At 56.4% G+C, this 24,268-nt stretch overlaps 4 protein-coding genes across 7 annotated transcripts in view; 2 read left to right on the top strand and 2 right to left on the bottom strand.

Annotated features, from left to right (window-relative positions):
- Positions 1 to 1,115: 1,115 nt before the first annotated feature.
- LOC125078140 (translation initiation factor IF-2-like) lies at positions 1,116 to 4,759 on the bottom strand. The gene is made up of 2 exons (XM_047690264.1): positions 2,319 to 4,759; positions 1,116 to 2,108 (listed from the first exon to the last, which is right to left on the bottom strand). Exon 1 carries the CDS (start codon positions 4,619 to 4,621, stop codon positions 4,016 to 4,018), a length of 606 nt encoding a protein of 201 aa, XP_047546220.1. The 5' UTR covers positions 4,622 to 4,759; the 3' UTR covers positions 1,116 to 2,108; positions 2,319 to 4,015.
- On the top strand, positions 4,312 to 12,153 carry PACSIN3 (protein kinase C and casein kinase substrate in neurons 3). Of its 2 annotated transcripts, none has more exons than XM_047690258.1 (11): positions 4,312 to 4,442; positions 7,409 to 7,482; positions 7,739 to 7,828; positions 7,988 to 8,144; positions 8,885 to 9,120; positions 9,213 to 9,368; positions 9,949 to 10,124; positions 10,269 to 10,389; positions 10,550 to 10,686; positions 11,102 to 11,223; positions 11,618 to 12,153. In XM_047690258.1, exons 3-11 carry the CDS (start codon positions 7,775 to 7,777, stop codon positions 11,731 to 11,733), a joined length of 1,275 nt encoding a protein of 424 aa, XP_047546214.1. In that variant the 5' UTR covers positions 4,312 to 4,442; positions 7,409 to 7,482; positions 7,739 to 7,774; the 3' UTR covers positions 11,734 to 12,153. The 2 variants fall into 2 exon arrangements, with proteins under 2 accessions (XP_047546214.1, XP_047546215.1); XM_047690259.1 differs by lacking the exon at positions 4,312 to 4,442 and adding an exon at positions 4,757 to 5,116.
- A 549-nt stretch (positions 12,154 to 12,702) lies between these two features.
- On the top strand, positions 12,703 to 23,201 carry ARFGAP2 (ADP ribosylation factor GTPase activating protein 2). 3 transcript variants are annotated; one of them, XM_047690256.1, is made up of 17 exons: positions 12,703 to 12,954; positions 13,125 to 13,243; positions 13,817 to 13,889; positions 14,405 to 14,536; positions 14,624 to 14,701; positions 15,539 to 15,620; positions 15,874 to 15,930; positions 16,587 to 16,628; positions 17,014 to 17,066; positions 17,527 to 17,663; positions 17,761 to 17,892; positions 19,564 to 19,692; positions 19,772 to 19,906; positions 20,895 to 21,021; positions 21,160 to 21,276; positions 21,396 to 21,514; positions 21,965 to 23,201. In XM_047690256.1, exons 1-16 carry the CDS (start codon positions 12,883 to 12,885, stop codon positions 21,498 to 21,500), a joined length of 1,590 nt encoding a protein of 529 aa, XP_047546212.1. In that variant the 5' UTR covers positions 12,703 to 12,882; the 3' UTR covers positions 21,501 to 21,514; positions 21,965 to 23,201. The 3 variants fall into 3 exon arrangements, with proteins under 3 accessions (XP_047546212.1, XP_047546211.1, XP_047546213.1); XM_047690255.1 differs by having other exon boundaries at positions 12,705 to 12,954; positions 21,183 to 21,276; XM_047690257.1 differs by lacking the exon at positions 16,587 to 16,628 and having other exon boundaries at positions 12,709 to 12,954; positions 21,183 to 21,276.
- Positions 22,022 to 24,268, bottom strand: part of CSTPP1 (centriolar satellite-associated tubulin polyglutamylase complex regulator 1) — a 194,572-nt gene continuing 192,325 nt past the window's right edge. Inside the window, exon 9 of the mRNA XM_047690262.1 lies at positions 22,022 to 23,414. Coding sequence (XP_047546218.1) covers positions 23,255 to 23,414 — 160 coding nt within the window. The 3' untranslated portion in view covers positions 22,022 to 23,254. The remainder of the gene's footprint in view (positions 23,415 to 24,268) is intronic.

The following is a 24,268-nucleotide window of genomic DNA, read 5'->3' as shown; positions in this document are numbered from 1 at the left end:
CTCTGCCTTCAGCTCAGGTCATGATCTCAGGGTCCTGGGATCGAGCCCTGCATCAGGCTCTCTGCTCGGCGGGGAGCCTTCTTTCTCCTCTCTCTCTGCCTGCTTCTCTGTCTACTTGTGATCTCCTTCTGTCAAATAAATAAAATCTTAAAAAAAGAAAAGAACATAGCTGTTGAACCAGAATCTTTTACTCAGCTGCCCATCAGGAATGCTGGGGTAAGGTCCAGAGGCCACGAAGAGTAACACAGCTGCCTTCCAGAAAGATAAAGCCTGCCTGTAGCCTTCTGCCTGCTCTCCTCTGCCCTTCTGGGGACTGCCTGCCAGACTTCTTCGGATAAATCTCCTCTAGCCCTTCCCACGCACACTTCCCACCGCCTATAGGATAAAGTCCGAGCTCCCCAGCCCAACTTGCAAGTCACTGTTCAGTCTCTACTCATTCTCTAGCTTCATCTTCCATCTGCCTCCACCCTGTCTTGAACTCAATATTCTAGATATTCTAGATGGGAACTGCCCAATACAGTTGCCACTAGCCACGTGTGGCTGTTACATTTTAACTAACTAAAATTAAATGAACTTAAAAATCCAGTTCCTAACTACAAGTGGCTAGTGGTTGCTGTACGGGGCAGTGCAATTATACATTTCTGTCCTTGCGGAAAATTCCATTTGGACAGCCCTGTGTTAGACAATAATTTCCCAAAAACTCTTCATTATACAATTTACATATAAGTACATGCTCACTGCTCATTTCCTAATGCTCCAAAAATCTCTTTTACCAATTCTAGCCCTCTCCCTAGTGATAGCCACCAAAATCAGTTTGGTATATATTCTCCAAATATTTTTTTGTGTGTTCTGCATTTTGTTCTTTTTGTTCTACAGGATCTTGGAGCTCTTCATATAAGAACACATCTCAGGACATCTGGGTGGCTCAGGTGGTTAAGAATCCTATTCTTGTTTCGGCTCGGGTTATGATCTCAGGGTCGTGAGATCAAGCCCTGAGTTAGGCTCTGTGCTCAGCCTCTGCCCCTCCCACCGCGCGCTCTCTCTCTCTCTCAAATAATCTTAAAAAAACAAAAACAAAAACAAAAAAAAACCACACATCTCCATCTGCCTGAGCTTCAGGTGCTGCAGAGTTTAGCCATCTCATGAATGAACTCTAGGTTATTCAACTATTTTTTTTTCCCCTCCTGCACTTTGGTGTTTATCCTTATTTCCAAATCTCTGGTGTATATACAGGATTTTTTTAAGCGGCTGAGGTGGTTGATGGGCCGCTCTGAGAGTCAAGGCTTGGGCCGCACCACCGTGTCCCTGGAGGGAGTCCCTGGGCCAAGGCCTCTCTGCACTGTCTGACCTGTGCACCCTGGTGACCTGCCAGCCAGCAGTCTCTCGATGGAAATTTGCTTCCAGTTTTCCCTTACTGCAAACAACACTACATGCAAACATCCTTGTACCTTTTTCTGCACTTCTACTCATGTTTGTCTAGGGTAGATTCCAAAAAGCGAAATTGCTGGATCACGAAGTCATATGTTAACACATCTGGGGCTTGGCACATCCCGTGTTCCCATCTACAATGCCTCCTCACATGACTAATTCCTGCTCATCAAGCCCCATCAAGTGTCATCACCCCGTGAAAGGTGGTCTCTTCTGGCTCTATTTTCCCAAAGTACTTCCTAACCACACTGTATCATTAGCCTACATTTAAGACTGTGCCTTATTTATCTTGTATTCTCAATACCTAGTAGAGGGCTCAGTATAGAACAAAAATTCAAATGATTTCTTGACTGGATGACTGAATGAATAAATAAACAAATAAAGGTGCGGTGGTTAGGACATTCCAGAAACTCAAGGTGAGCGAGTCTGTGAGTGTTGTGAGCTTAGGCTTTGGACCCATCTGCCACCTGGCGCCCTGAGCCAGGCTGCCTCCCTCAGTTTCCGTCTATCCAGCCTCTGACCTTGGGCATCTCATCTTGAACTCTGTTCTAGTTCAGTATTGCTGGGATAGAGCTGTATGAGTATATAGGGGCTCTCTGGCCACAGAGCATAGAAATCTGAGTCCCTCGGATAGCCTAGCAGGGGGTTGGTTTTCCAAAGGCAGCTCTGTCTCCTTTCACCTTTATTTTTTTTTTTAGATTTTTTTTTTTTTATTTGACAGACAGATCACAAGTAGGCAGAGAGGCAGGCAGAGAGAGAGGAGGAGGAGGCAGGCTCCCTGCTGAGCAGAGAGCCCGAATGCGGGACTCCATCCCAGGACCCTGAGATCATGACCTGAGCCGAAGGCAGAGGCTTTAACCACTGAGCCACCCAGGCGCCCCTCCTTTCACCTTTAAAGCAGCTCTGTATGCTCTGGGTTTTAGTTTATTTTTTCTCCCTACGTTACCTTAGGGGCAATTAAAATCAGCTGCAATATTTCTGCTTTCTGCCTCCAGATTGGAATCTAAGAGAAGCCAGATGCTTTCCACTCCATATTGCCTTCTCCTTGTGATCTGAGGAACAGCACTGTTTTCTGAACCTCTCTCTGGCCTGGCTTTCCCAGATACCAGTCTGGCTTGCGGCCTTTACTTTTAATGGGGTTTTAATAGGCGGTTCCTGCAATTAATTTCATTCTTGTGTTTTCACACTTTCTGCCTAGGTGCCTACAGGTGCCTACAGGCCCCCAGGCACTAGGTGGGATGTTAACTGATTTAAAATAATACAGAACAGTAGGGCTGTCATTATAGATTAGCCCAGCTCCTCTCACTTGCAGCTTTTACAATCAGTAATTAGCTGGGGGCACATGGTCCATTTGGGAGGTCAGCTGGGTCACCCGTCATGTTTCATAGAGGTAGAAACAGAAATATGGAAAAAAGTGACTTTTTCATGCCCCAACAGAGACTGGGTGTTGCAACTGGTTTCAGAAGCCACATCCTGCTGTGTACACACCCCGTGAGCGCCAAGGCCAGGATCCACTACTCAGGATTTGCCAAAAGCGCTGCGCCCTGACTGCCCAGAGTCTGACCCTCCCACCAGGACGGGGGCGGGGGGGGGGGGCGGTGAGCAACTCAGTCAGCAGCTAATACCACCATCTGAAATTACCCTCATTCATTCTCTTCAGGGCCCTTTTCCATTTTGTGAGCGGATTTAGCTGCATAAAGAACACATCAGCGGTTCCTGTCGGATTCAGGAACATAGTTTTTCTATTTTTAAAGCTGCGATTTAAAAATCCGCGCACAGCACTCACACTCCTCAGGGAGTGGTGATGGGGCGGGGAGTGGGGACGAAGAGTACGTGCTGGAGAGAGAACCGCTTGGCCTTTGGCTTCCCAGAGCGCCACGCCATCTCCCCGAGGGAGCACTCTTCGGAGCCTCTGGGGCTTTCCCATCCACAGCGACTTTGCGCCACCAGGACCCTCTGAGCACCCGGGGCGTTAGACCCTGCTAACCCGCGGCCACTCTCTCCTGCCAGGCGGAGGGCTCGGTCGCTGGCTCTCCCTGCCCAGGAGGGATCGGGAGGGACGGAGAGGCCAAGCAGGTGGCGATTAGGTCAGCCTCGGAACATTCTTGGACCGCTCCAGGGGATATAAATAACAGACAGGCAGGCTGCGAAAAATCCCAGGGTGGGGGCAAAGACGGTGAGAGAGAAGGGACTTACTAAGGGTGGGGTGGCAGCGTGGCGATCTGGAAAAATCTACCAAAGCTGGTGACTGACAAAAGGGGGGAAGTGGAGGGGCGAAGGGATTTAAGAATGAATCGTGGTACAAAATCTGGGACTAAGAACACAGAGGGGGAGGAGCTCGTGCCTTTTTGCCTCACCCCCACCGCGTGTCCGACGCAGTCCTCAGATTGGCAGGCGGGGCTGTGCAGGTAAAAGGCACGGTTCTGGAATCTAGGTCTTGCCCGACTACAGATCTTTTGCAAGCTGCTGAAGGTCTCTGGGCCTCAGTTTCCGCACCCGTACAATGGGAACCCTAATGCTTAAAAGGGGGTGACTGTGAGCCTCGACGGAACTAACGTATAAGAAAGATGTGGTCAGCAAAGAAATACTAAGGCAGTGTAGCCCCCAGTCCTCCCTCCAAGGGGTACCCGGGCAGGCCCGATCCCTTCCCGCTTCCACCGGTCTGTCTCCCAGGCTCTGCGAAGGCCGGGAGGGGCAAGCCGAAATCCGACTCGCATTGCCCGCGCGGTGCCACCCTGGGAAGGGAGGCTTGGCGCTTCTCCCGTGGGAGCCGATACCTCGCGGCCCGTGCTCCGGGAGCCGCCGGTCGCCACGATGCCTGCAGCCCCCGCGCCCCAGCCTCTGGCGGGTAGGGTTGGGGCCGCGGCGGCGAGGAGAGGGCGGGGCCGGGGGCCGGGCTTCCCGGGGGAGGGCCGGGCGCGCTCCGGGAGGCGGTAGCCCCGGCCCGGGAGCTGCAGGACTCCGGCCGGAGCGTGGCCGGACCCCCACCCGCCGAGACGCCCAGGAAGGACGCGGTGAGTGCTGCCCGGGCGGGAATCGCGGGGAGGCGGCGGCGGGAGCCGCGAGTCGATCCCGCCCTCTCCTTCGGCTCCTTAAGTTTGCAGTGGGACCGACTCCCGCCCTGGGAGCTCCCGGCTACCCCACTCCGCGCGAGGACGGGACGAGTTGCCCCCGAGCCGAGGGAGTGTCTCATCTGCGGCGCCGCGCCCCCCGGGATTTCCCAGGCCGGTGGAGGAGAGGGAGGCGTCGGGGCTGGAGGGCCACACCATCTCCGAGGGCTCCTCAAAGGCCCCCAAACGCCCCGGGGACCTCTCGCTCTTTGCAAAGAGCCCTAATTTCTGGGCCGCTGGCCCGGGTCACCTTCTGGAGTCCACGGCCTGGCTGGCCCGGGCAGGGTGCGCCCCCTCCCCTCAGCGGTGACCGGCCGGCCCCACCCCCGCCGAGACCAAGTTCAACAAGTTTGGCCAAGAAGTCCTAGAGCCTCCATGGCTAGGCCTGGCCCGGTCGCTTCGCGTGGGCTCCACCGGCTACGAGTTGTGCAGCTCCGGGCCGGCAGGAGGGCCGGTCGAAGGGCGCCGTCCATAAGGGTTGATTGAGGCCAGAGACGGGCGCCACTGGGCTCCGAAGTTTGGTGTGGAGGCTCCGGGTTTGGAGTGCGTCATCAGGGAGCAGGCACCTCAGGCGGCAGGTCGGGTTTCCAAAAGTGCCCCTTTGTTATGCCCCTCCCTGGCCCTGCCTCCTCCCCTTTCCCTGCGCCACCCCTTCCCCCGCGCCACCTTCTTCCCCCACCCTCTGGGGCGGCTCTGGCTGCTGCTTCCAGGCACTCTAGCCTAGGCACCCCTCTCTGGACCAATGGGCCGCCCCCAGCTGCGCCTCCGCATCCCCGGGCTGCGGGACAGCGGGGAGGGGCTGCTGGCAGGAGCCCTTGGGCGCAGCCTGTGACTCAGGAGGACGGGCAGGGCAGGATGGCCCTGCTCCCTCCCAGGGCATGCCCCCAGCTTCTGGAAGGTGGGGGGTGGGTACCTACCTGCCTTAGATAGGGAGTGTGGGGTCTTCCCTGAGTTTCAGGACTTCTACCTTGGCCCACGCAACTCTGAGGAGACCCTGCCAAGAGCCCTGCAGACTTCCGCAGGTCCAGTAGGTCCTGGCTACCTGGGCTGGGAAGCATTCATTCTCTGCCTTCTGAGCTCTTGCCTGTGGCAGGATGCATTCTGGAGACCAGACTGGGTCTCTGCTGAAGTCAGGAGGCACAGGGTGCCCCCTCATGGCACGCAGGGCCCACCCCCATAGCTAGATCCGGCCAGGGCTGTGGGGCCTGGCTGTGCCTGGGACTCCGGCTTGTGTTTGCTCTGGGAGGCCGGAGGGAGCAGTGCCAGCCCTGCACACACAGCTTGCTCTGTTCTGGGGCCAGAGAGAGGGAATGGGTGGGGGGCAGCTCTCCCGGGAGCCTGAGCCTGGAGGCTGGAGCAGGCAGGGGGCCCAGACCCCTGGATGCCTGACTGGGACAGCTCCGAAGGCCCTGTGATTTACGGCTGTGGCTCTGTTTCCCTCCATCTGGTTGGCAAGTTCTTTCTGGGTGAATGGGGCAGACTCGAGAAGAAGCAAGGGGGAGTGCTGAGGACCCTGGTGGGCCAGCCCCTCTGTCCCTCTTCTGCTCTGTCCCTAGGCCCCTCCAAGGCAGGCCTGAGCTCTGTCTCCTATTAGCTCAGGGCCGGATCCCACCCAGGCCAAGCTTTCTCACTGTTGCTATAGCCAGCAGGTCTCCTGGTCCTTAGGGGGACGTCATGTTTCTTCCTTCAGCTACCAGCTCCAGGGCCTGAAGAAACGCAGATGGGACGCCCTCTGTCAGTGGCTGGGGACAGATCCTCTCCCGTCAGTGACGATCCAATGCAATACACAGTATCTAGCCTGACGGAGGGCTCACGAGGGGCTGTGTGAATGGCGGTGGAGGAATGGGGTCTGGGAGACTCTGGAGAAGATGCCTCAGTTTGAGTTTGGAAGGATGAATAGTGGCTTGTCAGCTTGTCAGGAGGGGAGGAGTGTGACAGAGCCCTGCTTTGGGGCAGCGGGCACACACTCTGCCCTCCTGGGTCCGGCAGTGTCCCTTGGGCTTGCTCAGAGGAGGAAGCGGTTTCCTTCTAGGGGCTTGAGTCAGTCCTAGGGTAGGGACAGCTGAGCCACTGCCAAGCGGCAGGAGGGGAGTGGCCGCGTGCCACTGTGTTCTCTGGCCTCTGGGGTGGTGGCTCGGGGGTTGGAATCCGCCTTGCCCTCCTCTACAGTTCTGGAGCACACTCTTACAATTGGCTGATGGCCCGTCGGAATCCCCCATGCTGCCCCAGATTCTGGGCCTTTTGAGGGCGGGGCTGAACTACTCATTCCCCAGGGAGGTTTGTGGGACCTCAGTGGATGCTGTGGAACAGGATGAATGTCCTTTGTGACTGTCAGGCCCCTCACATTTGTTGCTTATTGCGAGGTTTGAGTCTGAGAGCAGCCCGGGCACAGAAGACCAGGAGGCAGAATTTCCACCTCACCCGGGAGCCGAGGCTTCCTTAGGAGATGACAGTAAAAGCACTTGTTCAAGCTTCTTGGCCAAGATCGGACTCAGGCCTCCTGGCTCCCAGTCTGCTTTTGCAGGCAAAGGGAGTCACGGGAGTGTGGCCGGGCACCCTCCAATTTGGCCTGGTCTGGTAAAGGGTCGTCTTGTTGTTCGGGGAAAGGCAGAGGGGCCCAGCATGGGCAGGTATCCTCCCCTGTCATCTGCAGCAGGGAGTCGGGGGGGGGCCGTGGGGCCCTCTGCCCACCACGCACCCCCACCCCCACCCGCCGCCTGAGCCTGATCCCCAGCTGGATCGTGTGACCCGACTGGCATTCTCCTGGCTGGAGTCTGGCGCTTCTGACAGCAGTTGCTATATTGGGGGAGCTGGGCACCGCCCTGGACACTCCAAGTCTCTGCCCTCACCCCTTGTCTTGCTTTCGTCAGCTTCAAGGCAGAATCACAGTGGCAGCTTTGAGAGTTGGACATCCGGGTCCCCGAAAGTGATCTCTAGGCCCCAGGTAGGTGGAATGAGGCTGGGTGGGGGAGGGGGTGGGCAGACTTGAGGCCCAAGGAAGAGCTTTGAAGCGGCACCCTTTCCCCTATCCCAGCCCCTCCCGGGGCCTTCCAGATCCCCCACCTGTGAAGTCCTAGCTCTGACAGTTCCCTGGGTGGTGGGGATAGCCGTTAGGCGAAAGTCCAGGGATAGGAAAGGATCTTTTCCTCTTCCCAAAAGTGTACATCAGGCTTCGCCGCTTACCCCTCTGCCCTCCACAGCACCCATCCGCCACCATTCCGTGCTGCAGGGACGCCATGGCTCCAGAGGAAGACGCTGGAGGGGAGGCCCTGGAGGGCAGTTTCTGGGAGGTGAGCAGCTGGGTCCTAGGATTGGAGGTGGCACCGAAATGCCCACCCCCTCTGCCAGCCTGGGCCCAGCCACCTGTCCAGGGGAGGAGCCCAGCTGTCGGCCCCAGCCCTGGAGGGGTCTTCTCCCCAGCGACACTGCCTTTCTCCTGTCCGCCCCAGGCTGGCAACTATAGGCGGACCGTGCAGCGGGTGGAGGACGGGCATCGGCTATGCGGGGACTTGGTCAGCTGCTTCCAGGAGCGTGCTCGCATCGAGAAGGCGTATGCTCAGCAGCTGGCTGACTGGGCCCGCAAGTGGAGGGGCGCTGTGGAAAAGGGTGAGCCATCACTTGGGCCTCACCAGGGGCAGAGGGCCGCTGAGGGTGTGGGAGACCCGGCGAGGGAGCTTCTTTCTTGCACCTTTTATGGAAAATTTGAGGATTTCGTGTATGCCTTCCCGCTGAAGAGGGAAGAGCTTCCTGATTACTCTTGCAGTTGTTAAGAATAACCTAGCTGTTAAGAGTTTGCGAAGTATGGTCGTGAGTTATTTTGATACTTCTAACAGCCCAGTGGTGGAGATGATCTTGTACTACCCATTTTCTAGAGGAGAATCCAGAAGCTCAGAGAGGTTAAGTGATTTGCCTGAGGCCACACAGCTAGAAAGTGCTGAAACTTGAACCTAGGCCTTCTACTCGGGAGCTGGGGATCTTTCCATCCTAACCAAGCTCGTTCTTCCCTCTGAGGCAATCGAGTGTAGTGGTTGATGCCACAGAGTTGGGTTTGCATCTCAGCTGTAATGTTTTGGGCCATTAACTTGCAGCTGTAATGCTTTGGGTATTAGCTTCACTTTTCTGGGCTGCTTTTTGCCTGTTAAATGTTGTAACAGTTTCCATGGTGGTGGATAAGGATTCCACAAAATCTCCTATATCCACAAGTAGCCGCTGACCTCTTCCTTGTTCCTCTTCGCATCCCGCCCTCCGGGGCCTGGCCCCCACGGCAGCACCCTGGGGTGTGGGGGGCTGGCTCTTTTCTGGCTGTGCCCCTGGCCCGGTCCCAGCCCCTCCCTCCCTCCCCGCAGGCCCCCAGTACGGCACGCTGGAGAAGGCCTGGCACGCCTTCTTCACCGCGGCCGAGAGGCTGAGCGCGCTACACCTGGAGGTGCGGGAGAAGCTGCAGGGCCAGGACAGCGAGCGGGTGCGCGCGTGGCAGCGGGGGGCCTTCCACCGGCCAGTGCTGGGGGGCTTCCGCGAGAGCCGGGCTGCCGAGGACGGCTTCCGCAAGGCCCAGAAGCCCTGGCTCAAGAGGCTGAAGGAGGTGAGCCGGGGAGGGATGGGTCCCTTCCTGAATCCCACCTGGGCTGGGGGGGCCGCGGGGCTCGGGTCCACATTTGTCGCCGTGCGCGCCAGGTTGAGGCTTCCAAGAAGAGCTACCATGCAGCACGGAAGGAGGAGAAGACGGCGCAGACTCGGGAGAGCCACGCGAAGGCCGACAGTGCCGTGTCGCAGGAGCAGCTGCGCAAACTGCAGGAGCGGGTGGAACGCTGCGCCAGGGAGGCCGAGAAGGTAGCGGGAGACCTCTCTCTCCCTGGCCCCACGCCCTGCCGCCCTCATCCTCATGGGCCACCTGCTCTCCAGACCCTCATTTAAAAGAGGAGCCAGAGAAAAGCTGATGCTTTCCCCGGGAAAGAAATGGTTCCGTTTCAGGCGTTGGGAGGGTCTCAGAGTTGAGGAGACCTTCCAGCTCCGTTTCTTCCGCTGTGCCCGCCCCCAACCATAAGCTCTCACGTTGCCTGCCCTGCTAGAGCATCCTGTCCTCCCGCTCTGCCTGTCCTCTGCTCAGTTTCCACCTCCTTCATGAAACCTGTTCTGATTTCTCCCCGCTCCTCCCTCCTTGAGGTGGACCTCATCTCACCCTCCATCCTCACTCCCCAGACCCTTAAAGTGGCTGTGCCCAGGTGTCCCCTGGCCTGTTCTGCTGCTGGGGTCTTGGAGGGTCGGACCTGGATCTGCGGCCTAATGGCTGCTGGTGCCAGGCCCGGGGTCTCGCCCCCCCCCCCCCCACCCCGCGGCGCTCTGTAAATGTGAGTGGTGTCCTGAGTGGAAGCAGGTCTGGTCCTCACCAGGCCCCTCCTGCCCCACACAGATGAAGAGCCACTACGAGCAGACACTGGCGGAGCTGCATCGCTACACCCCGCGCTACATGGAGGACATGGAGCAGGCCTTTGAGAGCTGCCAGGCGGCCGAGCGCCAGCGGCTTCTCTTCTTCAAGGATATGCTGCTTGCCTTGCACCAGCACCTCGACCTCTCCAGCAGCGAGAGGTGTGGCCTGCGAGGGGGGCCTGGAGGTCTGGGGGTACAGCTGGGTCTGCTCTGTCTCCCCCCGGCTCTGGCCAGGCGGAATGAGTTTCATGGGGGTACTGGGGCCCCGGGCTCCCCAGGTTGAGGTGGTGTCTTGGGCTGCAGGTTCCATGAACTCCACCGAGACCTGCATCAGGGCATCGAGGCAGTCAGCGACGAGGAGGATTTGCACTGGTGGCGCAGCACCCACGGGCCAGGCATGGCCATGAACTGGCCGCAGTTCGAGGTCAGCGTTCCGGGCTGCCCGGGGCTGGGAGGGGCGGCGGGCTCAGCCTGGACCTCAGGAGGGAGGCTAGGGCTTGGGAGGAGGTAGGTGAAGGTCTGAATGGCTCTGGCTGCCACCACAAGCCTGCATCCCAGCCTGACCCTCAGCACTGTCCCCACAGGAGTGGTCCTTGGATACACAGAGGACAATTAGCAGGAAGGAGAAAGGTGGCCGGAGCCCTGATGAGGTTACTCTGACCAGCATCATGCCCACAAGAGATGGCGCTGCACCCCCACCCCAGTCCCCGGGGTCCCCAGGGTGAGAGCCAGGAACCTGGCTGTGGGGAGGAAAGAGCTCGGGCCCTGTCCTGCCCTCTTGCCCTCTGTCTCCTTCCCTTCATTCCCCTTACACCTGAACTGGGTCGAAAATTGGTGCCAGGAACCTGAGGACCCGCTTAGTAGTTGTCGTGATGCCAGTGATCATGGTGGCTTAGCCTCACCCGCCAGTGCCTGCATTCGTGCTCATCTAGTGCTCATGTCAACCCTGGGTGGCGGGAAGCGTGCCAGGCTCACAGGCACATGTGGCAGAGGGCAGACCAGGATCTTTAAGTTCTTTTCCACCTGCCTCTCCCAGGGTTCTTCCAGAGGGGGACCCTTTGCCCTGGGTCGTAGACTCTCTGGCTCATGGTGGTCCTTGTGCCCTGAGCCTGCCACTGTCTGTCTCCCCTCTGTAGCGGTGGGCAGGATGAGGAGTGGTCGGATGAGGAGAACCCCCGGAAGGCTGCCACCGGGGTGCGGGTGCGGGCGCTCTATGACTACGCTGGCCAGGAAGCTGATGAGCTGAGCTTCCGAGCAGGTACGCGGGGACCCCTTTCCTGTTCCTTTCCAGGCTTCAGCCACCCTCTCCCTTCCTTTACAACCTGAGCAGGGGTGTGGAAAAGGGAAGCCTGATGCCTGCTTCCCAAGTCCAGTTGTCTGATTCTGCAAGGCTGCTTTGGGTCCATACTCCAGGCGTCAGAGTGTCTGCTCTGAGCCCTCACTGCTCTCTCAAAGTCACCGGCTGGGGCCTGCTTGATGCATTCAGGGTCTGGGGTGGGGTTCTTGCTGACTTTGACCTTTCTTCGCCTCAGGCATGTCTCTTCTCCCAGTTGCCTTCTCCTACTACCCCCTCCCCCTCCTCAGTCCTTGACCCAGTTGCACGATCGGGGCTGGGCCAGGGCAATGGGCAGTGACGAAACCCCTTTCCCCAGGGGAGGAGCTGCTGAAGATGAGCGAGGAGGATGAGCAGGGCTGGTGCCAGGGCCAGCTGCAGAGTGGCCGCATTGGTCTGTACCCGGCCAATTACGTGGAGTGTGTGGGGGCCTGACCTCCCATGACAGCCCTTCTGCAGCGTTTCTCCACCCCGCATCAGGGCCCTGCTTCTCTTGGACAGCTGGACCTGAAGGCCCTGGACCATGGTGCCCCTTGCTGCCCTTCTGTCCATTGAGGAAGGAGGAAGTCCTGGGCCCAGGGTGGGGAGCGGCCTGCATCTAGAAAGGGACTGGTAGGGAAAGGCCAACTGAGTCTAGGCTGAGGGGAAGATGGGGGAGGTCAGGAGGTGACAGAAGGGCTCAGGGGTGCCCGGGCCTCTCCAGGAATGGGTGGTCTCCCCAGGAGCTGTGGACCCAGTTTCTGGTCTCAGTGTTTTGGGGTTCCTGGGGTGGTCTTGGGGTGAGCGTAGTTCTGGGCTAGCGGCACTCTCTTGTGGTTTGTTCTAGTGTGTATTAAACTTGGAGAAAAAACCCAACACCGTCAGGCTTGTGTGCATCTTTTTTGATAGTCCACCCTTGTCAGGCTGCGGAGAGCATCTGGAGAGAGGCACTCCAGAGCGGGGAGTTCTGTGGGCCTAGGGTATGTCATGGGCAAAGGTTTGCCAGCTTGGTATCTGCTCTGGCTGGTATCTGCTCTGGGGACCGTAATCTGGGGTGGGAGGTACTCAAGGTTGGGCCTGGAGTGAGCCCGCCAAGGTTGGAGGCTGGGTACTGAGTTCTGGGCTGGACGGAGGCCCAGCCTGTTTGTCTTCCCGTTCAGGCCGGTGAGATCCTGAGTGCAGGGTAGAACTGTTAATAATTACTCATGCGTCGGGAACTGGCCCCAGCCGTGGCCCCTGGCCACCTGCCCCCAGCGTTGCAGCCTTCGCCTTCTGGGAGGTCGCGCCACCTGCCGGGGGTGGCAGGGCGTCTGGTGGCGGTCGCGCGAGGTTTGGGTCCGCCGGCGAGCCGTCGCTCCGCCCTGGCTCCGGATTGGCCCCGGCGTGGCGTGGCGAGGCGTGGGTCCCGCGACCATTGTAGAGTCGGCGGCGGCCGCCGGCTCCACTCCGGTTCCGCCGCTGCTCATTGGTCCAGATCTGGACAGATCGCCCCACCCCCGGCTGGCGAGGGCGCTGTGGGCGCCCCCTCGGTGCCCCGCCTTCCCCGCTGAGGATTGGCCCGCGACAGCACCCGTCGGTCGCGCTGGTGTCTGGGAAGGAGAGAAAATGGCGGCGGAACCGAGCAAGACAGAAATCCAGACTCTTTTCAAGCGGCTTCGCGGAATTCCGACCAACAAGGTGCGCGAGCGGGAGGCGCGTGGGGTCCGGCGCTAGCGGAGAGGGATTCTCCTGTCTCCCCTGGGGCTTGAGGGAGGGAGAGGGGCGGACGTGGGCTGTTTACCTGGCGTGTCTGCGTCCGGCCTCGACTCGGGGCCCCTAACCATTGGCTCATCGCCTCCTCCACCCAGGCCTGCTTCGACTGTGGCGCCAAGAACCCGAGTTGGGCCAGCATCACGTATGGTGTTTTCTTGTGCATTGACTGTTCCGGGGTGCACCGCTCCCTGGGCGTCCATCTCAGCTTCATCAGGTGGGGTCTTCTTGCGGCTGCTGTGCTTACCTGGCCGGCCAGGGCTGTGGGCTTAGTAAGGGAGAGTCGCTGCCTCTATTGGACCGCTTGGCCAGGGAGGGGTCCAGTGGTTGCCCACGGGAGGGAGCCGCCTGGGTGGACCCCTTGCCACATAGGCGGCTTGTGTCCACGTATAGGTTAAAATTTCCTTCTTTCCTGTTGGTTAAACTTGACACTCCGAGTATTAGTTTCAGGGAAAAGTTAGCTGCATTGATCTTGTTGCTGGTCAGTTTGGTCGAGTATGTCTGGAGCAAGACCATGAACTATGAACGTCCTTACGGGGAAAGCCAAATCTAAGCTTGAGCGCTTGACAATTCGATCTCCTTTCGGATCTGGACGATAATTACTACTCTTTTGACTAGATAATTGAAGAGCAAACCTTTCATGGACCAGGTAAAGTGGAGGAAATAGGGTGGTGGCTGATTAATGTTTCCTGGGCGCCTACTGCAGCCCGAGGCCAGATGACAGGTATGTGTCTGCCAGGAAGCGTCTCCTGGTATCTCCTGGTGGGTGACATGCAGCCCTTGCACACAGGTCCACAGAGTTGGATTCCAACTGGAACTGGTTCCAGCTGAGGTGTATGCAGGTCGGCGGAAATGCCAATGCGGTAAAGCTCCTTCTTACCATCCTCCCCACCCCCATTCTTCTGCTTGGGTTCTAACTTTACAGGGTCTTCCTAGGAGGCCCTGTCATTATCTCTTTTCAGAGGATTCTCTTTTACAGCAACACTGTACACTATTCTCTAAACCTGGAAATTGGTTTTTCTCAACTGGGCTTCGGATTCAAACTAAACTGGACAGATGTTCTTGGGGAGAGGCTAAATGAGTAGTTGGGGCCTCCACAGTCATCCAGATCTCGTGAGCCTGGATGAAGGATGGGCACGGTGGGGATGGCATGCTGTCTGCAGGCAGGGCTGAGTGAGGGCTGAGGTGCAGTCAGCTCTCAGAATGGGAGGCTGTTTTTTCATAGGCATTGCTGGGGATCTTAGTCTCTGTGAAGAACTGCTGGTGTCAGTAGGGTGTATTTTATCATATGTAAATATTAACCCACTGTTACAAGGGGTGCCTCTTTTGCTCTGGGGAATCACCTGTAGCATGCTCTCCTTTCTTCCTTGCTCTTCAGACAGCTTTCTTCCGCCAACATGGATGTACAGCCAGTGACGCCAACACCAAATATAATAGCCGAGCTGCCCAGATGTACCGGGAAAAGATCCGGCAGCTGGGGAGTGCAGCCCTGGCGAGGCATGGCACTGATGTAAGTGCCTGTTCCCCAGGGCGAGGGTAGTGGGGTGAGTGGGAATATTCAGGGCCCTGTGTTTCAAGGCTGTCCTCTTCCTTCTAGCTTTGGATAGACAATATGAATAGTGCTGCCAGTCACTCCCCAGAGAAGGACTCTGATTTCTTCACGGAACACTCTCAAGTGAGTGCCCACAAGGAATCTTACACATGGTTGTTGCTGGCAGGTGGCTTACTTACCAGGCCAAGGCCTTCTGTGATCATGTGGCATGGAGTCCACTCACCTTGGTATGAGACCTCAGCTGGGAGTGTCTGCAGCCCACTGCTGGGTAGACCCAGACGTTTCCTCCTCCTATAAGTAGGTGTGCACTGTGCCCATCCTTAGGAATGGACACCTATAAACTGGGATAGTAGGGAGGAAGAGAAGCTTTTTGAAAGCTCAGGAGGTGTCAGGAGCTCCAGACAACTTTTCCTGGGTTCTGCCCCCATAAGGAAGGTACTGTGGTTGGGGACAATGAAAGGATTCCCTCCCAGCAGCCCACCTGTGGCAGGGGGTTTCCTGTCTACTGGCATTGGGTGTGAATTCAGATTCTTAGTTGAATTCCTGCTCCTCTCCTTAGCATTTCTAGGATGGTGGCTAAGTCATTTAACCCCAAAACCTGCGACTCTAAAAGAGCTCTATCTACTGCATAGGGTTTGTCCTCATCATTAAGTGTATTTATATGTGAAAGGCCTTTAGACTTGTGCTTGGCAGGTGGTAAGTGCCTAATAGTTGTTAGTTGTGAAATTAGGGCAGTGAGCTCTGGCTCTCAGTGAGTCCTAGAGGCTGGAGGTAGCTGTGAATTTCTGGTTTCTTTCTTCCATTGGCAGTAGCAGCTATGCTTTTACTCACTGGCCTCCAGGCTTCTTTTCATATGGGCTTGAGGAGAGCCTCATCCCCACAAGGTACCTATGGGTTCTTGGCACTCCTTGCCAGGAGGAGTGGCTCGTTCAAGCTTCTGTGATCTGGCTTGTTTTCCAGCCCCCTGCCTGGAAAGTACCAGCCCCAGACCCAGCAGAGATGCAGCAGCTAGCCCCTTCTGCAGAGATCAGTAGCCTGGCACGTGAGTTCAGTCCAGATTTCAACGAGGTGCCCTGGTGTTGGCAGAGGACTTGGGCCTAGGAAGGGGACATCGGACCAAGAGGGTTGGAATGTGTGTGTGTGGGGGGTTCCTGTGTTTCTCGGTGGGTTAAGATTCTTTTCAGTCTCTTGGAGGACGTAGTGGGCATTCCCTACTCATCCCCGTCACCTCCGGTAAGGGGAAGTCACCGCAAGCTTTGTGCCTTAACACCTAACTCCCGCCATTGCATCCACAGAGCCGGAACACGGCCCCAACATGGACCTGCTTGGCACCTCACCCAAAGCCTCTCTGGGTCAGTATGCCACCTGGCAGGTGCGGGGTGACTGGGAGAGGGTGGGCCTCCAGGACTCTTTTCAGGTTTGCTCTTGCCTGGTCGTGTGGACTGAGGTCATGAGATTGAGCATCTGATCTCTCTGGATTGGGGCCTGGGATTGGGTTTGTGGTTGCAGCATTAGCTACAAGGACTTTGAATTGATAAAGCGGGTAGCTGGTGGACAAGGCCTGGGGTCTGCCTCCAAATGTGGGGCTGGGTCTAGCCAAAGTGTGGGGAGGCCAGTATGAGACTGGACACCTAACCCTTGAGTCTGAGGGCAAATTGGCCTGTCTGGTCCGTTTCATGGGACGGGCATGCAGCTCTCACACCTGGAGGCAACACTGTCCTTTCTCAGCCTGTCTCTGGCGTTTCGGTTCTTTTTTTACTTTCCTTAGTGTTCTTTAGTTTTGGCTCAGCAGTAGAACAGTGTTTGCTGACCTTGTGTCTGTTGACCCCTGGGGGTTGGGGCAGGAGGCTAGCAAATGTCTAAAACTGAGCCCATGCGAAGGCTGGCGTGGTTTGGTCTGAAGTGAGGCTCTTAAGAGGCCTCTGCGGATAACTTTGGCCTCTGGGCTCAGGAGCTATATGGAGGCTCTGGGGTGGATCCCTTGTTAGTCATAAGTCTTTCTCTCTAGAGTCCATGTGTCTGTCACCTAAAGGGGCCCTTCCTGCCAGAGGTAACCAACAGCTGCTTGGGGAGCGCAGCCCCTTGCATGTCAGCTCCCTGCTGTAGGAGCTGAAGCTGGTATTGAACCAGCCTGCCTAACCCTGCCTAGTAGTCTTCGTGTTGGTTCAGGGACTGTGACAGTCTCTGGTGCTTTGGGTCTAGGTTCTTATCTCAGTCTGCTGGGAGTCGGGAGCCTCGCCTAACCTTGTCTGTCTGTCCTTGGCTTGGACTGTGCCAATGCCATCCGTTGGGACTGGTGGGTGGCAGCCTTGCCTTCCTCTGCCCGAAGCAGTTCTTTGTAGAAGCTCTTGCCAAGAAGCTGCACAGTATGGACTGAGCCGCCGCCTCTGACCTCCCTTTGTCTTCACTCATGCCCCATCTTCTTCCTCACACAGAACCGAGAACCTCCCTCATTGGCAAGAAGAAGCCAGCAGGAGCTAAGAAAGGGGTAGGTGGAGAGAGGCAGCGTGATGGTGGTTAGGAGCTAGTGCTAGATGGCCTGGATGCACCCCTGGCCCTGCCGCTCACTGGCTGTGTGACTTTGGCAGAGGTACTTTTCTGAACCCTGACTACGAAAGGGCTGTCCAGATGCTTCTCTTTAAGGGGGCCCAGGGAAGAGTCAGTGCGATTGTGCGCATCAGGGGCCTGGCACAGACCGGTCCTGGTCAGCATTACCTGCTAGTCGCAGGCCCTGAGGCCTCTGCTGTGCATGGGGAGAGCCACCTTGTGCCCAACTCCAGCAGAGCCACTGTTCTCCTTCTTGAGCATGCTGGCTGGGCTCCCTGTTTTTTTACCCTAATTGTTAAGGAATGCTTCCTTTGGTGGTATGGCTAGAGGACCCATGCTTGGGAGGGAGCAGAAGAGTTGTGGTTGTTGGCAAGGCCTCCATCCCATCATTCTCCTCCCAGCTGGGTGCCAAGAAAGGCCTGGGGGCCCAGAAGGTGAGCAGCCAGAGCTTCAGTGAGATCGAGCGGCAGGCCCAGGTGGCAGAGAAGCTCCGTGAGCAGCAGGCGGCTGATGCCAAGAAGCAGGCCGAGGAGTCCATGTGAGCACTCCCCGAGCGGCTCCAGCTCACGGGGATTGGGTGGGTGGTGGGGCGGTCAGGATGTGAGCTGGCCTCTGACACGTTTATTCCTTCCAAGGGTTGCCTCTATGCGCCTGGCCTACCAGGAGCTCCAAATTGACCGTAAGAAGGAGGAGAAGAAGCTACAAAATCTGGAAGGGAAGAAGCGAGAACAGGCAGAGAGGTTGGGCATGGGCTTGGTGTCCCGCAGGTGAGGCTTAGCTCTGGGGTGTGGCAGGGAAATGTCACGGTTCTCCTGGGAGCCACTGCGAATTCTTCCCAGCAGGCTCAGTCTTCCCCCAAGGCTGAACAGATAGATGGCTTTGCTGATTGTCTTCAAGTAACTAGTATAGTGCTTGTCACCGAGTAGGTCTGTGCTCATTGTGTTTGCCAAATGAAAGAAATAGGATTGGGTGCTTTTTCGATATTCCCAAGAGGGTAGGGTGATGTTGCTTAATGGGGTACTGACAGCACTTTGGTGGGATGTTTCCTTATTTTTTAAGAGTTTTTAAGACTTTATTTTTTAAGACTTCCCTGAGAATTGCAAGGCTCTTAGCATCCCTAATCCTTGTCCACTAAACACCCTTGCCGCCAGGCACGGTAACGCCGAGGAATGCCCTAGACAAATGCTCTTTGCGTCAACAGTATCCTTCCTGTTTCAGGACCACTGGGCTTATGTTGCTGTGGTTTTCTTAAAAACAAAACAAGGACCGCAAACCAGTTCTCTCACCCATTTTGTTTGCTCTGCACTAAGAGCTTGCATCTAGAGATTTCAGTGGCGCTAGACTTTTGATCTCTCTTAAAAGCCAGAATGTTGGATAGCACCAGGCCCTGGGGTTGCTGTCCGGTCTCCCAGTGAAGAGGCAGCATTGGGCGAGTGGTGCTAATTCTTGGTGCCTTGCTCTCCTCCTGTGTCTTCCTCCACCGAGGCATCTTAAGGATTAATTTCACTTAAACTCATTACAAAATATCTACAGCTTTCCGCTGGCAGAACCCTGAAGATGAATGTTGTACAGTGGGGTTTTAAGTAGGGTAGTCTGGATTTAAGTTAAAGATTCTATTGCATTGCAAAAAAAGAGACCTAAAGTCCTTTCTGGGCTTAAAATGTGATGTTTCCTTGATGAGCTGTGTGTTATACAAGCAGCACATGGAAGGAAATAGAGTTACTTAAATCCAGCTGGCTCGTGCTCTGAAAAGATTAAGCAGAAATAGCCAGCCTTATCTTCTTTCAGAGAAGTAGAGGACAAAGGCACAAAATACTGAATTTGGAATCAATAGTTCTGTGTTCAGCATCTAGTTGTGCCAGTTATGAGATGTGTGGGCTTTAGGCAAATTGCTGAGCTGCGTGGAGTCCATTTTTTCACCTGTAGAAAGACATAGTAATACCTTCTGCACGGCGCTGCCGCACTTCAGTAAATCAGACCACTGGCGGAGCTCACAAGCCCACTCTTGCCAGGATTGCTGTCCAGTATTCTGTTTTTAAGTGAGATCGAAAGTCTAGAATTCGCCTTTGATTCCATTAGACTCCGTTTCCTGTTTCTGGGGCATTTGTGCATCTTTTCCATGTGGACATGTCAATCTTGGCAAAGGATGTGGCCCATGGTGCAGCAAGTCTGTTGAGTTGTTTTTAAGGACTGAGAGCACTACTGTTTGGTGCACGTCATTAAAGTAAGAGGCAGACGAACAGTCCTTTGCCAGGGAAGGCCTGCTTTGAGAGAACAGCTGATGTGCAGACAGTCGAGGGTGTCCTCTGGCTGTGCGGGGCCCCGAGCGCTCCCTGCGGGGTCTGGCCCAGCCCGGGGTGCAGGACTGGGGAGAGGACTCTCCGGTGGTGACACCGCTGTTCACAGCTGCTCTTGGGCGGCTCTGCTTGTCCCCACAGCTCCGTCTCTCACTCGGTGCTGTCTGAGATGCAGGTGATCGAGCAGGAAACGCCCGTGAGTGCAAAATCCTCCCGCTCGCAGCTCGACTTGTTTGATGATGTTGGTACTTTCGCCTCTGGACCCCCGAAGTAAGGCTGTTGTTGGGGTGCAGACTTGGCCACCATGTTCCTCCTCAAGCTTTTCTAAGCCGCTCTTCTGTCTCACCAGGTACAAGGACAACCCCTTCTCCTTGGGGGAAAGTTTCAGTTCCCGGTGGGATACAGATGCCGCCTGGGGTATGGACCAGATGGAGGAGAAGGAGCCAGAAGTGACCATCTCAAGCATCCGGCCTATTTCAGAAAGGTGGAGTGGGCTAGGGCAGCACTGTCCAGCAGGATTTTCCTGGGACGGGAATGTTCTGTGTACCTGCTCTCTGCCGGGTGGTGGGGTGGGGGAGGCTCCTGAGCTCTTCACGCATGGCTGGTGCAGCTGAGGAGCTGGGTTTTTAATTTAATATTAGTAAGTTTAGCCACTTGTGGCTGGTGGCTGTCAGGTGGTGTGGGAATCAGGCTTTGGTTTGAGCTGTGCTTTGTCGTCACAGAAGGCTTAGCAGCTTCTTTAGTTCAGGGTCTGTTTCTCTGGTGTGAGGGTCCTGATTTTACGCTTTAATCCTGACCACCCAGATTTATGGGTCTCTGGTCACCATGTTACTTTTTTTTTTTTTTTCTTTTTAAGCTTATTATAATCTGGGCAAGATTCAACTGATGAATGGCCTACAAATCATTTGTAAAATAGGGACATAAGTAGTGACTTCACAGGGTCCCTGGAAGAATTAAATGTAATGAAACTTACAAAGCACCTAGGCCAGAGTCTGTGCATGTTGGTGGGAGATGGGAGTGAGCAGAAACTTACGTCCACACTGGGAGGCTTTTGAGGGTAAAAGTGCCAGGAGAGTAGGTATAAACTCAGGCGGACAGAGTCCTATGGTCACCCTAGTGTTAGGCCAGTCATCATTTGGAGGAGACTGGCAGTAGTGATGTATTGACGTCCTAGACTTTGATGACGCTCTAGAAGTTTGGGGCAGAAGACTAGTTCCCTCTAAACTGCATGTCCGTGCGGCCTGGCAGAGGCACCATAAGCTCTCTTGTGCCCTGGCTTCCGTGTGGGGAAGAGAAGGGTCTCGTCCAGGAGAGAGGGTCCATGAGTCCCAGGGCCACAGCCAGATGGGGCCACAGTGAGCAGCGCAGGAGGCCACTGGCACTGTTTGCGGTCTCTGTTAGTAATGGGATTAGTATGACTAGGCTCCGATGGTAATGGGAAGGATCAGAGGTATCCCACATCTGCCCCTCAGAGTCACAAACAGAAGGGAGGTGGAAAGCCGGAGCTCAGGCCTCGAGTCCAGCGAAGCACGCCAGAAATTTGCAGGAGCCAAAGCCATCTCATCAGACATGTTCTTCGGGCGGGAGGTGGATACTGAGGTAAGTAGAGTTGTCGGTCCTGAGCCTGGAGGCAGCAGGTGGGGTGGGAGCTCCCTCCTTGCGGTTACTTTGGGCTTCAGCACCAAGCGGTCTCAGCGGATAAGGAGTTTTTGAGTCTTTGGCCAAAACATTCCCTAGGCCTTCCTCTTTCCTCACCACAGCACGAAGCCCGGTCTCGACTCCAGCAGCTCTCAGGAAGCAGTGCCATCAGCTCTTCTGACCTCTTCGGGGACGTGGATGGGACTCATGGAGCAGGTAGGGCTGCAGGGGTAAGGTGCACACAGGGCCTGGCCCATGAGCAGGACTGGAAGGGCCTGTGGGCTGGGAAGTGCTGCCCACAGGGCTCTAAGGCCCCCTTTCCCTTGCTTTTACAGGTAGCGTATCATTGGGCAATGTGCTCCCCACTGCGGACATTGCCCAGTTTAAGCAGGGTGTCAAGTCTGTGGCTGGGAAGATGGCCGTGCTGGCCAACGGTGTGATGAATTCTTTGCAGGTGAGGCTGGGTCTGTTTCGCCTGGGGCAGGAGGGTAAAGCAGTAGAGAGTCGTCCTGGGAGGTTGGCCTTTACCACTTCCAGACACTGTTTCTGGCCAGCTCCTGAGCCCGAAAAAGAGCTTTTTCTTTTCCTGGAGGGGCAGCTTCTCTCCTTTGAGCTGGGTACCGGGCCTGGGCCGCTCCCCGAGAGGATGCTGTGCCTGCCCTGACTTCTCCGGCCTTGTCACCTTCCCCTTTCTCCTTCCTCCCCAGCTTCAAGATCAGGCAGGGCTTCCCCCTTGGGATCTGGCCACAGCCCCTTCCCTGAGTCACAGTAAAATATAAAACTATCTCTGCCATAGTGAGATTGGAGCCTGATTCCCTGGGGTACCCTAGTCCTGCCAGAGTGGTGGGGGATGCTGCTGCCAGCGAGGGGCTTGGACTTTGTTTTCTTCTTCCCCCATGTCCAGGATCGCTATGGTTCCTACTGATCCAGGCGCCACGGCTCAAGCATATGGTGGCAATACAGCAAAACCCCCATGATTCCAAGGCCAGGGGTGCTTGCCTTGTGGAAGCTGGGGAGGAATTGTTACTTTATGTGTTGTGTGTGAGTTGGGTGGCTTTTGAGTATCTCGGGTGAGGGGGGATGGGCAGTTCCAGCCTTGACCTCTGCCTGTAGACTGAGCCCTGTATTCTCCTCCCCTCACACCCCCTGGCCCATGTGCTAGACACTGTCCTTTGATCCTGCCCCCCCCCCCCCAACCAAGCTGCTGCTCCCTCGTCTGGCCACACTGGGAGGGAGGGGAGGAGTTCCCTCAGGCGAGCTTCTGCTGGGTCCATTCCTTCCCCAAGTAGGGAAAGTGAGACGTATAAGGCTTTTTTGCCAGCTCTAGGATCCTTCCAGGTTGTCTGGGGTTTGGCCCCCCCCTCCTCTGGAACCCATGGGCAGGTCTAGAAAGAGTTCTGCTGTGGACCAGCCCCCAGGGGAGGGAGGCTCTGGACTTGCTGCTCTTGCTGCTCCAGTGGCCTCTTCTGCTGCCAGGAGATGGCAGGGGAGGGGAAGGACCTTTGTCTGGGCCTTATTAAGGGCTAGAAACTTTACCCAGTACCTAAAGGTCTCACTTGGGATCAGACTGGAGGCCCGAGTGGTCATCTTCTGTCTCACCACCCCTTTTTACAGTGATCACTTGAGGGATGCTTTTCTTGAGTGTCTTGGAGTCCTTCCATACCACCCGTTGTGGAGCACAGGCCCCTCTGTCCCTTCTTCCCCTGCTTGGTGGCCATGCTGGGTCTCATCTGCCCTGTGCCCTGCTCTGGATGCTGTGAGCGTAATGCTGGCCAAGGAAGCAGAGGACATGAAGGACAGAAACAGGCTTTTGGGGCTCAGCTTTCTTCTTTATCATCCTGGTCTTAAGGGGGGCCTGGACAGCACCCCCCCAGTGAGAGCTTGAGGCACCGACAGAATTGCAGGCCTTGTCCCCTGGCTGTGCACTGTGTCATCCCTCGTGCCCTCTCCCCCTGCTGTGCTGCCTGTTTGGGCCCACCCTGCCTGCTGGGGGACGGGGGATGGGCTCCTAAGCCACACAGACCATTCTTCCCTTGCCCCCTCCCCCAAAGGGACTTGACTTTCTTTCTGGACTGTTTGTATTGAAACAGAGTGGTGTCGAATAAAGCCTTGGCAGGGCCCTGGGCTGCTCTTGGTCTGAGTGAAGTCGTGTCCTTTCTGAATCCCGCCTCCCTACCCAGTGCAGGCCCCTGGCTCACTCTCTGGGCTCCCACCAACATGGGTAGGGCGATGGTGCAGAAGCTGAGGGCATGCTCTCCGGGGCCTCCAGCTTGTCTCTTCTCTGAAAACCAAAGGCCCCTGGCTCCTCGGCCCTGTGCTGCCGCGAGGTCCAGTGCAGCCTCGACCTCACCACCCTGTTGCACGCGGAGGAAAGAGCTGATATTAGTTGGCCCTTTGACTCCTCCAGTGAGCCATACTGCTGTGGGCAGGCGAGCAGCCGAGCAGCCCCACACCTCACCCCAACAGAGGCTTGACTGGGGTGTGTGTCTCAGGGGAGTTTAAAGACAAATGAAATCTATAGCCTTAATGGAACCTTTTTAAGTCTAGGAAGAAAAGAATGTATGTGTGTGTAGAACTCCCTTGCTTGGTAATCTGTTCCCCCAGTAGAGGCCCCTGGAATATATATGCCACCTTAGGGGTCCTCAGGGTACAGGGGTAAACCATTCATCTGGGAGACAGGATTAGAAAAGAGGGGCCATGGGGCTTTAAGCCGTTGATTTCCAAAGTGTGGGTCTGGGCCTTCCAGCTCTGGAATCACCTGGAGTGTTGATAATCCAGATTTCTGTGCCTGCCCCCGCCACCCCATGCTAGAACTTGGTCACTTGTGTTGTAAACCAGCTCCCCAGGTGATTCCGATGCCCACCAGGATCTCCATACCGCTGTCGGTCAGCCGGCAGCTGGAGATGATGGTGGGCCTGGAGAGTTTCCAGGGCTTGGGGCTTCAGTGGGACTGGAGCTTCCAGTCCTGGCCTGGCTCTGCAGGCCTTGGGGAGACAGTTCCTGAAACTGTCGGGGTGGGGGTCTGGTCTGGGCAGAGAGGAGACCAGGAAAATGTGTGCCCAGTGTGGTGACCCCCATCCTAGGAGGCAGCCTGTTCTGCTTGGGTCTCTGGGTGGCTTTTACTTTCTGGACGACCCCTGGCCCATTCAAGGAAATTAAAGACCACCTGTCTTTACCTTCCTCCAGTCTTGGCTGGAAGCTTGTCTTC

The sequence above is a fragment of the Lutra lutra genome, chromosome 10 (assembly GCF_902655055.1).
Source record: "Lutra lutra chromosome 10, mLutLut1.2, whole genome shotgun sequence".
Lineage (NCBI taxonomy): Eukaryota > Metazoa > Chordata > Mammalia > Carnivora > Mustelidae > Lutra > Lutra lutra.
This window is presented reverse-complemented; position numbering and strand designations above follow the sequence as displayed.

Coding starts and splice junctions, on each gene's coding strand:
- LOC125078140 (XM_047690264.1), bottom strand. CDS start 4,621: ATGAGACACTCCCTCGGCTCGGGGGCAACTCGTCCCGTCCTCGCGCGG.
- PACSIN3 (XM_047690258.1), top strand. CDS start 7,775: ATGGCTCCAGAGGAAGACGCTGGAGGGGAGGCCCTGGAGGGCAGTTTC. Junction 9,121..9,212: donor GGCTCAAGAGGCTGAAGGAG/GTGAGCCGGGGA, acceptor CGTGCGCGCCAG/GTTGAGGCTTCCAAGAAGAG. Junction 9,369..9,948: donor GCGCCAGGGAGGCCGAGAAG/GTAGCGGGAGAC, acceptor TGCCCCACACAG/ATGAAGAGCCACTACGAGCA.
- ARFGAP2 (XM_047690255.1), top strand. CDS start 12,883: ATGGCGGCGGAACCGAGCAAGACAGAAATCCAGACTCTTTTCAAGCGG. Junction 15,621..15,873: donor AGAGATCAGTAGCCTGGCAC/GTGAGTTCAGTC, acceptor TTGCATCCACAG/AGCCGGAACACGGCCCCAAC. Junction 19,907..20,894: donor ATCCGGCCTATTTCAGAAAG/GTGGAGTGGGCT, acceptor TCTGCCCCTCAG/AGTCACAAACAGAAGGGAGG.